We start from the raw sequence: 16,773 nt of genomic DNA, 5'->3' as shown, positions 1-16,773 counted from the left end.
ATCGGGGTTCGATCCGCAAACTCCCTAAAACAAAACAAAACTTTTCATTCCAGATCGGTTATTGCATGGCATGGCCCCCAGTATATAATCATCTGCTGCCGGCATTATAATGACCGCCGTTGCCGGCATTCGATGTCGTCGTCCGATATCCAGATACATAGCTCAAGCATGGTTACCCTAAGCTCCAGCCAGACCGGGCCCGTGCACTGCGGCTCAACCTCCATTGAACAAGGGTTCCCCACCACCACCCACCGCTACTAGTACTGTACCTGTAGCTTGTTAATGGTTGGATCCTCAACATCAGCACAATGTCAACCTCCGATAAGAGAGACCGCGGCGACCGAACGCCCACGCGCGGTGGAATGGGCATGCGCACGGCGTCGTGGCGATCCAGTAGGTTGAAGCCGGCGGCGGATGATTATGGGTTTGTGAGTAAAGGTCAGTAGCTTCAGTTGTATACGGCGCCCATAATAGATATGTGGGTAGCGCTGGCGGCTGGTATGGCTAACGCTGGAGGTCGTAATTAGGAGATAGTAGGTTCGTTTGCCTCTCTTGTAACAGTATCTGTATCTGTATCTAACCTAGGAACCGGAAACACAGACTCCTAGACCACAAGAACCAAGAGAAGTCCGTCCCCACCGTCAGCAGCATCATCCCATAAAATAGGACCCCCCACTCACCTATCTAGATACTACACCACCATCGTCGAAAAATACCTAAAATTCTGCGGCTCCGCCGACAACTCCAAAACGCTCGACCACGCCCTCTCCACCGCCCTCATCCTCCCCACCCCACCCAACACCGACCCCACCACCGCCGCCGCCTCCACATCCAAAAACACCCGCTTCGCCGACCCCTCCAACAGCGTGCTCGCCTCGCTCCTCCTCTCCATGCGCAAGCTGCGCGAGGGCCTTGTGGCCTCCTCCCGCCTCGACACCTTCACGGTCCAGGCGTACACGTTCATCATCCGCGCCAGCATCCTCATGGCGCACGCCGAGTCGTACCACCCGGCGCTGCTGCACCTGCTGTACACGCTGCACCCGCTGCACCCGCTGCCGCCCATGGAGCTGCAGGAGTTTGCCGGCTACCATATGCTGCACCTTGCGTGCGGGCTCGAGGACTACGCCGGGGCGTATGAGGCGGGGGTGCGGTTCGGCGTGACGGACTACCGGGTGAGGCAGGCGGTGGGCGCGCTAGTGCATGGTGATTATTGGGGGTGGAGGGTGATTAAGCGCAAGGTGGATCTGTATAAGGGGAGGCTGCTGGAGGGCGCGGAGAAGAGGGTCAGGGTGCTGGCGCTGAAGTGTGTGGGGAAGGCGTATTTCACGGTGGAGGTGGGGTATGTGGAGGCGGTGATGGGGATGGAGTGGGAGGAGGTGAGGAGGGAGTTTGCGGTGGGGTGGGAGATGGGGGAGGGGGAGGTGCTGACGGTAAGGAGGCAGAAGGGGAGGGCGAAGCCGGCGGTGCAGGAGCCGGTTGTGCAGGCGCCGGTTGTGCAGAAGCCGGTAGTAGAGCCGTTGGCGGTGGAGCCGTCGGTGGACGTGGGGAAGAGGTGGAGTGCCTGGGATGATGATTGAAGATAGGGGGCTCTCAGGTTGGGGCCTAACAAAAGTTACCCTTCTAGTATTGTTAGGTAGAAACCAGGGTAATAACGCATTTACGAGGAATGAGCAATCTTTTAGCTGTAGATCCCTTTCCCGAACCTCAGGCCTTTAGTTTAACTAGCACCAGGCTCCTAATTATTACAATAGTAGCAGCAGTCCGCTTCTGGGCTACTATACTATTATTGTCTCGAGCTAGTCGATTCGCTACTGGCTGTGTTTCTGGTTAGGGTTGGATCAGAATAGTAACAACTCCACCATTCCAGCCTAGTATGCCGACACACCAATGATCGCTCAACCATGTTTTTTTTTGCATCGTAGAATTGGAGTCACAGACCATCACTCGCATATCCACTTCCTTCCATCCGCCCGTTAGTTAGGGCAAAGGGCAAATATTTTTTTAACAATCTCGGCACCACGTGGGAGACGGGCTAGCATATCTGGCAACAACGTGGGGGCCATAGCGCGTGTCTGCGGAGGGAATCCGAGGATGCGAGAATGCGGTGATCAGTTCAACAATTGGCGGTTCGCTCCCAACACAATTCACCCGCTGTATATGTATATATTGGGAGCCATTGATCCGCCCCCATTGATATTACATTACTTGGAATCAACACATATAGACTACAGACGACAATATATACAATCACAATGGCAGTGCGCAAACGAGCCCCGCAGACAGTAGCGCAGAAGGTCAAGAGCGCGGAAGAGAAGATTGAGCGCGCATTTACGGTGATGTGGGACGAACTGCGTATGTGCTTGATTTATAGCTAAGTTTGGAGTGTTTATGGGATCGGATGGGTTGACTGAGTTTTGTGTTTTTTGGACCGGTGTAGCGTTGTGGCAGCAGTGAGTAGCTCTTGTTGTAGCTGTTTGAACCTAGGGAGCTGTGGGCTGACTCTGTACTGCTGTTACTTAGGGATAACCATTATATCCTCTCCGGATACAGGTCTGTCTAGCATCCCGATATCGTTAAAGCACCCGCACTCACCCGCCTAGACCCGAATTCCTCTCATTCAAGAAATGCTTCATCTCACTCGGCTACCTGCACAACGAGACTGGTACCTCCCTCCCGCCCGCCCCCAACTCGCCCTCCCCTCCTCCTCCTCCTCCTCCTCCTCCCCGCACCCGGCTAACCTCCCCAGTGAACATCTACTCGCACCTCCTCCCCGCGCTCTCCATCCCCTACCTCGCGCTCCTCCTCTACACGCTGTACCACCCACCCTCCACCGCGAACCTCCTCGCCTTCAGCACCTTCCTCCTCTCCGCCGCAGCATGCCTCGGCATGTCCGCCACCTACCACACCATCTCCTGCCACTCCCACGAGGTCGCAAAGCTCGGCAACAAGCTCGACTACCTCGGTATCGTCATCCTCATCATGGGCAGCTTCATACCCAGTGTGTATTACGGCTTCTATTGTGATTCGACACTCATGTGGGTGTATTGGTCCATGGTACTCCCTTCTCCCCCTCCCCCCCCCCGGGCCTCCCCCCTCCACCACCGGCACGGACTAACAATCGCGGTAGATTGCCCTCCTCGGCGCCGGCTGCGCGGTCGTCTCAACAGTGCCCTCCTTCCGCACCCCCGCCTGGCGGCCCTTCCGCGCAGCCATGTTCGTGGCCATGGGCGGCTCGAGCGTGGTCCCCGTGCTGCACGGCCTGCGCCTGTACGGGTGGGCGGACCTGGAGGAGCGCATGGGGCTGAGCTGGATGCTGGCTGAGGGCGCGCTGTATGTCACGGGCGCCGGCCTATATGCGGCGAGGGTGCCCGAGAAGTGGGCGCCCGGTAGGTTCGACATATGGGGGAGTAGCCACCAGATTTTCCATTTTTTGGTGGTGGCGGCGGCGGCGTGCCATTTGGTGGGGTTGGTGAAGAGTGCGGCGTTCTTGGAGGGGAAGACGGTGGAGGGGCTTTGTGCGGGGATGTAGACGGTTTTTTATGGGTAGCTAGCTAGATCTAGACGTCATTGTAGAGTGGGCATGGCAGTCGTTGGGCGTGCGGTTTGAATACCGTATATAAAGATAGCGATCCGAGCGAGATATCGATTTTTTAATAGCTATAATATTGGCTATCTCGTTCAATCACTCGACGATCTCTTGACTCGGCAATCTCTTGACTCCGGGCATGACCGAGTCATATTCTGTGACGCTGACCCACCATAACCTACACATAAGTACAAACACCGCACGCCCTCTCCCCACAATCTCCCGCCCCAACTCGCAACCCAAAGCGTCGGAAACCCGGCCAAAACTCCCTCCCCAGCACACCCCCACCAAACAACCCTAACCCACACGCCATCTTAAATCTTGGCACAAATTAAAGATTCTCCAACCTCACTTCCGATAATCACCAAGGTCCCCCACCCTACCCGCCCGCGTCCGCCGCACAGCACAGGACACCACTCAATTGCTACCGAAAAACCCACCACACACCCGCAAACATGTCATCCTCGAGACTCGGCCTCACAGCATTCAAGCTCCCGCACTTTAGCGCGCAGCACCTGCTCCGCCGTCCGGTACTTGCACCACCCCCGGCGCTGGCAATGGCGCTGGGGGCCCAGCAGCACGTCCGCGGCATGGCGGCCGGTGGCGGCGGCCGCAGTAAGGGGAAGAAGGGCGGGAAGGATGAAGGAGATCTGCGTGTCCGTCCGTGTCCCCCCACTCTCCCCCACCCCCCTCCTCCCCTCACTCTGCCATTGCTGACACACTCGGGGGGTGACCAGGCATGATCCGCTACTCGCTCTACCACCCGCTCACCCCACGGCCGCTGCGGTTCGGCACGATGCGCATGCTGCGGCACTGGGCCATCCACCGGGCGTGGCAGATATACAAGCGCAACATGCGGCGCGCGCGCGAGGGCGAGCTGGAGCGCCAGTACAACAAGATCAAGGAGGCATGCGAGGAACTGCGCAGGACGGATCTGAGGCTGTTTAGGATCGCCGTGTCGAAGAAGGGCGTGGGCGTGCCGCCGATCGAGATGAGGATTCCGACGGATACGCCGCCGATGAAGGGGTGGAATCATGGCTGGACTAGGGCGGTTTAGATTGGGAAAAGGAAAGGGGGGGGTGTAGATAGGAGAGGATAGAGCTTTTTTAAAAAAGGGAATTTTAGAGGTTACGTGTGTTTGTGTGTGTGCTGGTAGTGTGCTGGTGCTGGTGAGATGGTCTGCTGTGGGCTGGAGTCATGGAAAGTGGGCCCAGTGAAGAACTTCAGAACCAAGCTGGTTTAAATTCATGTCGATATTTGAATAAAGCCCTGTCAAATAACCAGGTATCATTGGCAACGTATGGGAATGCCATAACATTCGTAGGATATGCCGAGCAGTAAGTTAGCTCCAGGCGAGGAAGTTAAAGGAGAATGTGACTTCGGTAGCGACATCAACTATCATATTTGTAACCATCGTTCACGCCCGGCCACCACACTAGTGACGGGGGTAGCATTTCCACCAGGAACTCACCCACATGTATACGTTCCCGAGTGATGTCCTATGATTGCACCACTCATGCATGAAACATTGGAGATCTGATTATTGGCTTTACCGCCCGCCGCCACGGTCAACCGTAGCCACTGTAGACAGGTCAAATCTCAGATCAATATTAAGCAGTAAGCTTTGATTTTATCTGTTCGACGATAAGCATTACTCGGGCTCATATATTCAGTCAATATCCCAGGCAGGCAGACTTAACGCTGACTCTACGGGCCTATCAAGCCCAATTATGCGATGCTGAATTCGTTTATAATCCGTCTTTCAGTTGCCGCCCAGCCTTTCTTTGGCCGCTCTCTCTAATAGTGTAATTCTTGAATGGTATCACACAATCCGTGCCGGCCAGCCGACCGCACGCAGCCCAAGAATAGAAACAGCCACAAGGATAACCGCAAGCTCTCCGAGACTCTTATGGCCAGCCATGCATTAGCCAATCCACTACTCTAGGCCGCCTGCCTCCCGCTGCAGTAGAAAGCAGTTCTGGGCGTTTGTGAACACCGATGGTTAGGCGTTTCTTCACTGACGGGCCGGCCGCGCGCGTGTCTGTCCATGAACCGGCAGAGCGATGGCTCTCCGTTCTACCCATCCATTGGAAAGGGGGTGGAATATGTAGCTAGCTAGTGCCATGCGGTATGCGAGAGGTTTCGCGTCGTTTGTGCCATCTAATATTGATGTGCAATTCCCGAGGCGAGCTCTCTTCGCTGGGCCCCCCGCTGGCGGATAGGATCATTGCATGGCTGGCGTATGTATCCCATAGATCTTTATGTGTAGACACCTCAATTGCAAGTGCGTTTCTTAGACTGGTGCTGTTCCGAGCTGATAGATGGTCGATAAGTTAGTAGTAGTACTCCAAGAGTGTTATACCCTGTTATATCGATATATTCAAGCCAGTACGTGCGTGGGATGTGGGTAGAACGAGGGCACCTCACGATGTTGGTGAAGTGGGTGAAGTTGGTGCTGTTACCCAGACTGATCTATTGAAAAAGGACAAGATTGAGAAGTAGTATAGTTAGTACACGAACACAAGTCTGGAGACCCAGCTAGCTCTGCTTGTAGATTGAGTACACAAAATTATCGATATGACTTTACAGTTTATCTAGCATTACCGGGATGTGTACTATTCGAGTGATAATTCATGACCGGACTTACGATGAGGAGAACCTCTTGCCAGTGGATTATCCCGACTGGCTGTCGAACCTAATTTTACGATCTACAGGCCTCTATCATGAAAATCGTCTAGACACATAGCCGCATACATCCGACCAAGGTAGCCATATATTAGCTAGTCCATCAAAGACCCAGGACGTAAAAGGGCTGCTGCATGCAGGCAACGCCGCTCACTCTAAATAGGCCCAAAGGGAGAAAGTATATAGATAGTACAGTACAATAGAAAGAAAACTACTCCCTGAGTAGCCTAGGTTTGTTACGCATAATATTCCTGGATGGCCCGAATTTCTGGCTAGTCTAGGCTCCAGAGGGGGGCCAGATATTTAAACTTTCCGGCTCCCTAGAACGGATAAGGGCAGAAACACATTGACGTACAACCAACCCCGAGATCATCTTGTAGCTTTTAGGTTCTGGGCCATACTTGTGAGCGGGAGTAGCTGTCCTCGGTATCTGGGGCACCCTTGGCTTTGGTTGTGTGTATACCAACTCCTCACCCGTCCTGGGGGCTCTGTGTAGCTGTCCAGCCGCTTATATACGACCCGAGCCCCATTGAAGACATCGTGGCGTGGTCGAGGGGTAATAGCCTCTACTACGTTGCATGACATCTCTGGTTCAACCCAGGATGGAAGCAGTGATGAGAATGCCCAACATGGTAGCGACGCTCTTGAGGGATGACACTCATCACATAAGTCTTTTGTTACTCAGTATTTCTTTTCTTTTGTACCTATACCACCAGTGATGGTCTAGGAAGTGAGACAGGCTTGATGGCCACAGACTGTGTGTTGGTATCACATAACTACGGGCTGGCAGGTAGATTTACATGTAGATGGCCCCGGTGTGCTCAAGCAGCAAAAGTTCCATCCGTGAGATACCACCTCGAGACCTGGAGGAACAGAATCGCTCGGGAGATATGCACAAAGTCCTTCGCTAATGCGGCCTATGCCGTATAGCCAGGTGTCACTAGACCCGTTACTGGACCGACGGTACCCGAATGTAGGGCGGAAAGATGATGTAGCATATTGGGAGTCAGCTACGGATATACCGGCAACAGTCCTACTGGGCAACAACCGTACGCGCGGCCTAAATAACTGGCACCCCAAATAATAACAGGAATGACGGGGAATCGGCTAGTAGGAGTGGGAGGAGAGGTCATGCTGTATATTCCGCAATAGGGTGGGCGTTCACTTAAGCTTTAACCTGCCGGCACTCTTGATGTTTTATCTCGGGGCACTTTATGGCGTGGGCGTGGAATGTTTAATGTTCTGGTACTAGGAGAAGAGATATGGAAGAAGCCGGACCTGTGTTGTTGAGTTGGGTTGCATCGTGTTGCGTGCGCATGGCTATCCGAGTGATGATCCATGACAGAGAATCGCTGAACATCTCAAGCTACATTACGCTGTTTCGTGGTTTCATATAGGTACAATAGTTTCTAATTTACACCATAATATTTACTATAGCTTGGTATCTTCTATACCTTGACATTTACTATATAGCATCGAGAATTTCAAGTGGGAATAGTTCGAGCACACGTAGGACGATTTCTCTCCCGCGGTGATCCACAAGGTAAAGGGCTCACAATGGCGAATTATAATACCTCGAGGCAATCAGATTGCTTTGATTTGAGGCGTCTCGAGTATGTGTTTCCCTCCAAGCACCCAAATGCCAGCTCACCTATATGAAACCAAGCATCGATACATGTACATACACACCTCTTTACTCAAAGAGCCTTGCCGACATCTCGAGGCCGGGATATATAAAGGACCGACAAGACTAAGGTTGAGCGCCTTGTATGCCGCATCGACGGCCGGCTATACCTATTAATTGTGTCTTGAACACTCCCCTCGAGCTGTCACCAAAATGCCGACCCTTTGTGGCGGGGTCAAAAGCAGTGATGGATATTCTAAGTGAGAGATTGGCTCAGATTGAAGCGGGGATGAGACCGTGAATTGACTATGTTGGTTTAAATAACTTTCCAATACATACTAAACGAAAGTCTCAACTTAAGTAGAGCTATGTAGCCAGAAGATGTCTGACCCCCTAGAAGTGTAACTGCCTCAGTGCATCATTCTTAAAGTCTAGTCAAAGCCATTAGCAGAAAAAAAGCTTCATGTTTAGCATTAAATTACAACTTAGCAGTATTTATCTACTATTGATGGATTAAATTCACAAAAAGCTATTCTAGTAAGAACAGAAATTTGCTGTGCACCCGAAATCTCTAAAGATTCCACCGAATCTCTTTAGCAGCTCCTCACGACAACAATCACAACAGACAGAAAAGCGAGAAAAAAAAAGTGGGTATTTCATCCTTATAAAGGAATATGTAGAACCGCAAACAAAGTAAGCTAATGATAGCGGTGATGATGTGAGCACTATGAGGTGCGTAGCCCTGACAAGCTCTAGAGCAAATACGATGCTCCTCTGAACCATGATTCCCCAACATAATTCACCGAATCGCCCAAGTCGTCAATACAGCATGTAACACATGCTCTGCAGAAAGAAATGCGTAAAGTGAAATACAGATGTAGCACCCTTTAAAGAAATGAACAGAATAATAAAAATACTATGCCCAACACAACCCTGAATCCGAGAAGAAACTTTTTCTTGCACTACGATTTAAAAAGAAGGAAACCCGTTAGTGGCTATCCCAGGCGGAGGCCCTACAGCCGCTTTAAACGGATGTGTAAAGCCACCGCCTGTCGGTGACCCAATTTCCCCTGGATGAAGGTGGTGGTTATGATGTCCGATGGGTGCCACAGGGTTTTGATATATACAATTCCCATCCGCACTCTTTTCCTCATCATCCTGGAACTTGACCAATGTCCTTCCGTTGGTATCGTGTGTGGTAATAAAATTTCCACCGCCATTCAGAGCCTCTCCTTCGACATCAAGTACATCCATTACCTCTTTAATGGTGACTACCATCTCGGGCACAGACTGCTCAATAACCCGATGCAGCGTTGATATTTCGACAAAGCTACTATTCTCTCCTCCAAGCTCGCGGCACTTGACCGTGGCGAGGCTGCGAATCTGTTCATGCCTGTTCGGCCGCCGGCGGTTGAATGTACTTCGAGCAGCATCAGTTTCAGACCAGCCTTACTTCATTAGTATATAAGCATAATGAAGTGAATATGCTGGACATACCTGCTCCTGACCAAGTGGAGGTTGGGAGAGAGTTTGAGATATTTCCCAATGGAGTTCCCAATGGCGCAGGATTAGACCATGAAGGCTGGGGAAATCCCATGTCTATCATTAATATGCGGATTGTTAGTGTGTTTATAGGAAGCGTAATGGCCAAATGAAATCAATAACTTACGAGACATAGTAGGATCTATAAATAAAGGGGATCCAGCCGGTAATCCCCTAGTTGGTCTTGGTGAAAATCCCATAACACTGCTCCCTCTTCGATTCGGCGATTGTGCTTCCAGCATTGAGTCGTCTTCATCGTCCTCCAGCAGTGCACGGCTACCCATGACCTTGGAAAGCTCATCAACACTATTTGTCCCATCCTCTAGATTTCTAGGTGGAGCTACACTCGAGGGGCGTTGAATTGGTGTGGGCCGCTGAATAGGTTCGAACGAGCCTGACAACGCCCGTGTATGGGAATGTACACCGGGTATAGGTACCGGTTCCACTCGATTCCCTATGAACGGCGATCCTGGTGGCATGCCTGGTGGCATACCTGGTGGCATGCCCGGTGGCATGCCGAGAGGCATACCCGGAGGGAGTTGATGCTGCATGACGGGCGCAAGCTCGCCCATAAAGATCCCACGACCTTGTGGCTGCATTGGGCGCATTCCTAGAGGAGCGGGGCCCTGCATTGACATACCGTTTGGGGCTGCAAACCCCCGATATTGCGGGCTCGAACCCAGAGGCATTTGTGTTGGTGCATACATCGGCATCCCGTTTCCGAAAGGCTGTCTTTGAGGCATTCCGGCAAGAAACGGTTGGATTGGACTTGGGCCACCCATTCCCATTTGGTTCATCATATGAAAAGCATTCTCTAGCGGCGGTACACCTGGCGGAGGGGCAATGTGATGTGGTAATGGTGAAGTGGGCATATGTGACGGATACTGAAATATTTTATTCGGGGGGATTATTGGACCAGGAATGTTTTGTTGTAGAATGGGTGTATTTGGGGATACTGAAGACCCTATTCTAGGGGCAGCTTGAGGGGTCTTTGGGGAAGAAGCTACAGATCCTTGTATTGATCCTTGCTGAGAGGCATTCCGAGTACGAGCAGGTGAGTTTCCCACCGACTGTTTAGGCATTGCCGGTGTTGCAACAGAGAGATGGGGCGAGCTATTATAAACTCCATGAGGATGTTGTGGTACGGATATGGACGTCTGTATTGAGACTGGGGGTCTTTTTGCAGCAGCTGCTGCCATCGCCGCTGCTGCCGCATTCTCGGCCTTGGCCTTTGCTTCTTCCTCCTTCTTTATACGCTCCCGTTCCAGCGCTTCCTTTTTGGCTTTCGCTTCCTTTTCTTTTCGCTCACGATCCTCGCGCTCTCTTTTCTCCCTAGCCTCCTTCTCCCTAGCCTCCTTCTCCTCCTTAGCTTTTTTTGCAAGCTCTTCCTTTCTCTTTCGTTCCCTCTCCAAATTCTCTTTCCTTTTTCTTTCACGCTCAGCATCCCTCTCTCGTTCTTCTTCGAGTCTCTTCTTTCTCTCCTCCTCCTTACGGCGTCTTTCTTCTTCTTGAACCCTTTTTTCGGCTTCCCGCTTCATCCGCTGCTCCTCTTTCCGTCTCCTTACTTCTTCGGCTTTCTTTTCCTCAATCGCCCGTTGTTTAGCCTCCTCCTCGGCCTTTTCGGCTTCCCGCTTCTTTCTTTCATCTTCTTTGGCAAGCTTTTGCAGTCTCTTCTTTTCCCTCCTCTTCTCCTTCTCTTTGGCCTTCTTCTCCTCACGTGCCGCTCGGAGCTGGTCCTCTTCATCTAATTCCTCAAGAAGCTTATCCTGTCTTTCCCGAGCAACCTTTTCTCGATAGGCGGTAAGAACACGTTGTTCAAACATTCTGGCAGCAAATATTTGGAACATCCTACGGCCTTCTTCCATGCGCTGTTCTTCAGTCATGGTGTCCTAAATCGTGTCAGTGTTGATTGGCAGTAATATAATACATGATAGTAACCCACGGGCTCATCCTCCTCCTCTTCATCGTACTCTCCGTCATCCTCCTCGTCATCTTCGTCATAATCCTCATCATCATAGTCTGTTTGCGAATGGGTATGGCTTATATGAGTTTGCCCTACCGACATACTCTGGGATGTGTGACCACTGGAAGCAGCACTTGCTTCTTCTTCCCGTTGCATTCGGCGCTCTGCAAGTTGTTCCATCATTTCAATAAACTTTTTACCATCGTTTTTGAGCAAATCATCAGCTACAGTTAAAATGCCACCTGATATCCGTAAGGAACGTTAGCTGTATACTCTCTCTCCGTATATTTTCGAATGCCTATCATAAAACAAAGAGGACCCCACCTTGAACAGTGAGACTGTTCCCAAAGTTGAAGAAGTCAGGTTGAGGATCGTTCTCCGGCAAAGGTTCATCCAGAACATCATCGTCCTCATCATATTCTTCATCTTCGTCGTCATCATCCTCAAATTCATCATCGTCAATCTCCTCAACGCGATGTCCTTGATGTTTGTGATGATGATGCCCAAGATGTATAAGATGATTGCCCGGAGGAGGACCTGGCGGAGGCGGAGGGGGGGGTATTCTGGTGGTAGAATACGATCCGGGGGGGTGACTATGAGGTATCTGAGCAGCGTACTTTGAGTTTTGTTGTTGATGAGCATACTGTTCCAATTCCTCGTAGTATGCATCGTACAGAACCTCCAGCTCTTCTTCAATGGCTGTTCTTTTTCTTCCGCAAACACTACATGAGCAGGAGTGCTTCTGTTGTTCTTTCATTTTCCGCAAGACCGCTTCCTTCTCTACTTTTACTAAAGAGCGGCGTTCTTCTTCACCCAAAGAAAGCCAAAAATCCTTGATCCTTTCACGTTCCTCATTTGTCGATGTATTCCAGATCCGGTCTTTTTTTTTTGAGGGCCCACCAAGCTGTCTCACAGGCGATACTTCGGAGCTCTGGTAAACTTCCTGAGTACTATTTACCCCCTTCTTTTTCTTCTTTTTGTTCTTTTTTTTGCCGGTCAGGGGCGCAGGAGCTTGAATTGGTGGGGTATAAGAATCATCATCCTCATCGTCATATCCTTGACTGTAGTATCCCCCCTCTTCCTCTGGATCAACAAGTTCCGGGATAGTTTCCGAGGGATGGTCGTCATAATCGGGTCTATTAGTTTTAATATCCTTTTGATATTGGCCAACTCTTTCATTAACATGGTTATAGCGGGCCTCGTTGTAATAGCCATCATGTAAATGGTCCTTGTGATTGTTACTATCGTGGTCGTGAGTATGACTGTGGTTATTAGATAGTGTATCTGATTCTTGTTGCCGTTCCTGCTGCTGCTGTTGCTGCTGCTTTCCCTTCTTCTTCTTTTTCTTCTTGCCGCCGATATTGTTTGAGCCAGTGTTGTGGGGGAAATCCATAGATGCGGAGGGCACTGTGGGTGACAGCTGATTGGTTATTTGGGCGGAGTGGTTGTTGGTCGTAGCAGTAGCAGCAGTTGATGTGGGTATAACGTTGCTAGTGCTAGTGCTGCTGCTGCTGTTGCTAATATTGCTGAGTGATCTGGGATCGGGATTCGACACCTTCCTAGAAGGCACGGTAATCAGTTCTGCACCGTCCTTGTTGCGTATGTGGGTTGCCTTGCTATTGGAAGAAGACAAGAGGGACTTTCGGTGATAGATGTCTGTAGTTGATGGTATGTTGCGCATGGGACATTCAGCGGACATGGTGGGGCGGGAAAGAATGCTCGGCAACAGAAGACGTAACCGGGGGTGGACAAGTGGGCAAGTGGGGTGAAGGGTCAAAAGAAGGGTGTGTATGGGTGCGGGGGGCGGGTAGATGCAGGAAGTCTGCCCTCTTCTGCTCCTGAATTTGGCTTGGGGAGGTACAACTAACGCTGTGGAAGGACTTACAAGTGGTAGTCAGATCCGATCGACGACAGTGGAATTGGGTAGATTTTACCAGGCGAGTGGTAGATGGGAGAAGGATTGGCGTTAGGAAAAGGGAATGGTACCCGTTCAACAACAATTGAGAGAGGGATGAGGAGCCGCAACAATGTCAACTCAGACCCACAGGCATGTATGTGCGAGAGAGATGCTTGGTCGTCTGCGCGGAGATGTGACAGGTGATGTAAGCGGCAAATGGTGGTTGGTGGAGCAGAGCCTCACGAAGGTCCGGGTAGTGCCGATTGAGGTTGTGGTAATAGTGGCGGGCGGTCAGTGCACAGCGGCCAAAATAAATGTTCAAATAAGTGATGCGTGCGGGCAGGCGGGCAAGTAGTGGGGTGTCCAGTGAGCAAAATGGGCGGGACGGTGTTGGAAAGCAGCTTTAGCAACCGTTGGGGTGGTGCTAGCGGTGTGGCACTGTGGCAGTGCTAGCGGCCACTACATGTACAAATTACGGGGGCCAATGACACTTGGAACAGTTGTAATGTTCCCTTGGTGGTATGCAGTGTTTATTCGTATGAAGCACTACATGTATGTACCTCCTTTGTGTTAGAGCGTTCACTCCGTTCAGTATATGAGTCTATTGACAAGGGCCTTCATAGGATGTTTTCCAGAGTGCTGGTTGGTTCCGCGGCCAACGTCTCGCTGACATGACAGTCTGCATGGTCAGTCAGTTCTCTGGGTTGCGCGGGGAGCAGGTAGGGAGGGGCACTTTAGAAGGCAAGGGAGAAGAAGTACGTGTAAGCAGCAGGTAGTACAGGCGCAAGGCTCACCCTGTCGTCTTATGGCCCTAACTAACGCACGCTTTATTTGAGCGCAGAAAGACTTCGTTGCTCACCCTCTCACTCACTCGCTCACATACGCCGCAACACCTACTGGGCAGCAAGCCTTACACTTCTGTTCTCTCTTCTCCTCTTCTCTCCTCTCTCCCTTCCCCTCCTCCGTTCTCGCCTGAGCTTCCTCCGTGCCGTCTCCGCGACCAGACATCGTACCCTCGCTATTGCACTTGTCGTTCCCGGCCTTCTTCCGCTCTGCTCTAATTGCTCCGAGACATTTACTCCTACCTACCTCTCTGCTTCGCCTTCCCCTTCTTTACTACTACAGCTACTGCTGCTCATCCACCCTCTTCTTTAACCCTCCAATATCTCCCTCTCCCTCGCCTCCATTTCTGCTACAATCTTACACCCACCCCCTTCATAGTAGCCTCTCTCTTGATCACACTCGCCAACCAGCTCCACGAGTCGTATCCAATCTCTATCCAATCTTCAGCCTCAAGCGACAGAATCGTCTTGCACCCCTGCTGTTACCGACCACTTCACTTTTGTTCTTGTCAACTTTCCTAACAGAACAATGGCTCAGAACAACGCCCAGAACGTCATTCGAAGGTACTCTATTCACTCCTCACCCTCGGTTATTATCCTTCCGTTGTTACTCTCATTTTATTGTTTCCGCTCGCTTCGGGAGCTATCCATGTTGGGAATCGCTACACCACCATGACATGATGTGTGGTTACCAAATTTAGATTCCTCCCCTAGACAATTTGGATTGAAATCTTCGATCTCAGCTCATCTCCCGGTCGTCGGAGATGTCCGCAAAGCTTTTTATAGTTTTAGCTAACATTGAACTCTTTTTGGCACAGGAAGTTGGTGATCATCGGCGACGGCGCATGTGGGAAGACGAGTTTACTAAGTGTGTTTACTTTGGGATACTTTCCTACGGTATGTTAAAGGTTCCTCTAGAATTGCTTTCAAATAAATGGCGCTATATTGCTCCTAGTCTGCTTTGCCAAAATGAAGATTTTTCGTACTGACGTTCCTGTTTAGCATTACGTGAGTTAATTCTATATGAGCCTTGAGCGTTAGCCTCAACTAGATATTCTCTAACAACCAAATATAGGTACCCACTGTTTTTGAGAACTATGTTACAGATTGTAGAGTATGTTCCGCGCCTTGGATACTCTCATTTATCTGCTAACATAATCAACAGGTCGATGGGAAATCTGTTCAGCTGGCGTTATGGGATACAGCCGGTCAAGAAGATTATGAGGTAATTTCTTCTGTTTCTTTATTCCTTTAATAGTCCGAGACTTTGAAGGATTCTGCTAAAACTCAAAATCCAGAGACTGCGGCCACTAGCTTACGCCAAAGCCCATGTCATTCTAATTGGATATGCCGTTGATACACCCGATTCGCTCGAGAACGTTGCCAATAAAGTAAATTTCATCATGGCCTGTTAGTACGTTTTTGGTAGACTTGCTAAAAGAAAACCTGTGTAGTGGATTGAGGAAGCCCATGAACGCTGTCCTGGCGTTCCCAAAATACTTGTTGGGCTCAAGAAGGACCTCCGCGAAGATGCCAATGCTCGGGAGGAAATGCGCAAGAAGTCAATGCATTTCGTGCAAACCAGTTACGCCGAGACCATCGCCAAACAGGTCGGCGCAAGGAAATACCTAGAGTGCAGCAGTTTGACCGGGGAGGGTGTGGACGATGTGTTTGAGGCTGCCACCAGGGCAGCATTGTTAACTTTTGAGAAGGAGCGTGGTGGCGGGTGCTGCACCATCTTGTAAATGCACATGAGTACCGATGGAACGAGGGACGGGGATGAAGAAAATCCATGAAACGATACTACGATACAGCAAATGGGCACTCATTCCGGATTTAGTCGACCAATCGATTTTTTTTATCAACGAAGGGAAGTTGGAGGAAGTAGTGGTTTACAGGCATCCGAACCAGAATGAAATCCTACGAACACGCCATTTTACGAATCATCGCCGAGAGCTTGGAATGAGGGGCCTCAAAATCCAGCCTGGTGTACCATAATAGGTTTCATCTTCTCCTCACATACTCTGTTTTTTATTTCTCCATTAATTTCCTATATTCAACAGTTGTCTATTGCATCTGTTCTCCAAGCTCGTGTGAAGGAAGCCTAAATTCTCCCTGCTTTTTTTTTTTTCCCTTAATCCGGGTGGTTTTCCCAGGTCTTTCTTTACTCCGAGTTTTCGAGTTATTAATCTGATATTTTCAGCGATTTGATTGTTTTGTACTTTTTCCTAGTCTCCGTCCTCTCTAATTGCTTAGGATTATCTTGGGAGTGGGTGGATTTGTGAAAGGGCTGTTTTGCTTTTCTCTTCTGTTGCTGCTACTGTTATTTCTGTTTTACTAGCATTCGTTTTTCTGCTCCGTTTTCTTTGCTCATTTGGATTGGGTGGTTTTTTTAGACCGGGAAAAATTTATTCTTTTGATATTGGCGTGGGGCCGGGTTTACTGGCTGGTTGGATCAGGTGGAAAATCGGTAGGGGCTTGGGGAGGGGTTCTTCTACTCAAACAGGAAAATGTGAGAATTTTAGTAGTTTCTTGAACAGAATCTGTCTTGTTACTGCAGAGGAAAGTTCTCCTAGTTCGGTTCGGTTCGGCTGGTAATCCATCGATGGGATTGAAAGTGATGAAAGAATAGGG

The 16,773-nt window shown here is 50.3% G+C and overlaps 5 protein-coding genes across 5 annotated transcripts; 4 read left to right on the top strand and 1 right to left on the bottom strand.

Annotated features, from left to right (window-relative positions):
* Positions 1–308: 308 nt before the first annotated feature.
* H6S33_006726 (uncharacterized protein) lies at positions 309–1,577 on the top strand (the record flags this gene model as incomplete). Its single annotated transcript, XM_044838069.1, has 4 exons — positions 309–438; positions 528–537; positions 601–627; positions 689–1,577. 4 exons carry the CDS (start codon positions 309–311, stop codon positions 1,575–1,577), a joined length of 1,056 nt encoding a protein of 351 aa, XP_044689544.1.
* Positions 1,578–2,252: 675 nt separating this feature from the next.
* H6S33_006725 (uncharacterized protein) lies at positions 2,253–3,529 on the top strand (the record flags this gene model as incomplete). Its single annotated transcript, XM_044838068.1, has 5 exons — positions 2,253–2,352; positions 2,438–2,450; positions 2,521–2,550; positions 2,601–3,054; positions 3,128–3,529. 5 exons carry the CDS (start codon positions 2,253–2,255, stop codon positions 3,527–3,529), a joined length of 999 nt encoding a protein of 332 aa, XP_044689543.1.
* Positions 3,530–4,041: 512 nt separating this feature from the next.
* On the top strand, positions 4,042–4,643 carry H6S33_006724 (uncharacterized protein; the record flags this gene model as incomplete). The annotated part of the gene is made up of 2 exons (XM_044838067.1): positions 4,042–4,246; positions 4,324–4,643. The coding sequence occupies 2 exons, from the start codon at positions 4,042–4,044 to the stop codon at positions 4,641–4,643; spliced, it is 525 nt and encodes a 174-aa protein (XP_044689542.1).
* A 4,221-nt stretch (positions 4,644–8,864) lies between these two features.
* Positions 8,865–13,099, bottom strand: H6S33_006723 (uncharacterized protein; the record flags this gene model as incomplete). The annotated part of the gene is made up of 6 exons (XM_044838066.1): positions 8,865–9,343; positions 9,393–9,494; positions 9,565–11,326; positions 11,380–11,456; positions 11,505–11,642; positions 11,725–13,099. 6 exons carry the CDS (start codon positions 13,097–13,099, stop codon positions 8,865–8,867), a joined length of 3,933 nt encoding a protein of 1,310 aa, XP_044689541.1.
* A 1,569-nt stretch (positions 13,100–14,668) lies between these two features.
* On the top strand, positions 14,669–15,884 carry H6S33_006722 (uncharacterized protein; the record flags this gene model as incomplete). Its single annotated transcript, XM_044838065.1, has 6 exons — positions 14,669–14,703; positions 14,958–15,036; positions 15,215–15,253; positions 15,305–15,364; positions 15,438–15,530; positions 15,594–15,884. 6 exons carry the CDS (start codon positions 14,669–14,671, stop codon positions 15,882–15,884), a joined length of 597 nt encoding a protein of 198 aa, XP_044689540.1.
* Between the last annotated feature and the right edge of the window lie 889 nt (positions 15,885–16,773).

Source organism: Morchella sextelata (genome assembly GCF_020137385.1).
Source record: "Morchella sextelata strain SCLS chromosome Unknown scls_21, whole genome shotgun sequence".
In the NCBI taxonomy this organism is placed as follows: Eukaryota; Fungi; Ascomycota; class Pezizomycetes; order Pezizales; family Morchellaceae; genus Morchella; species Morchella sextelata.
Note: the sequence above shows the minus strand (reverse complement) of the source record. Positions and strands in the feature narration are given on the sequence as shown.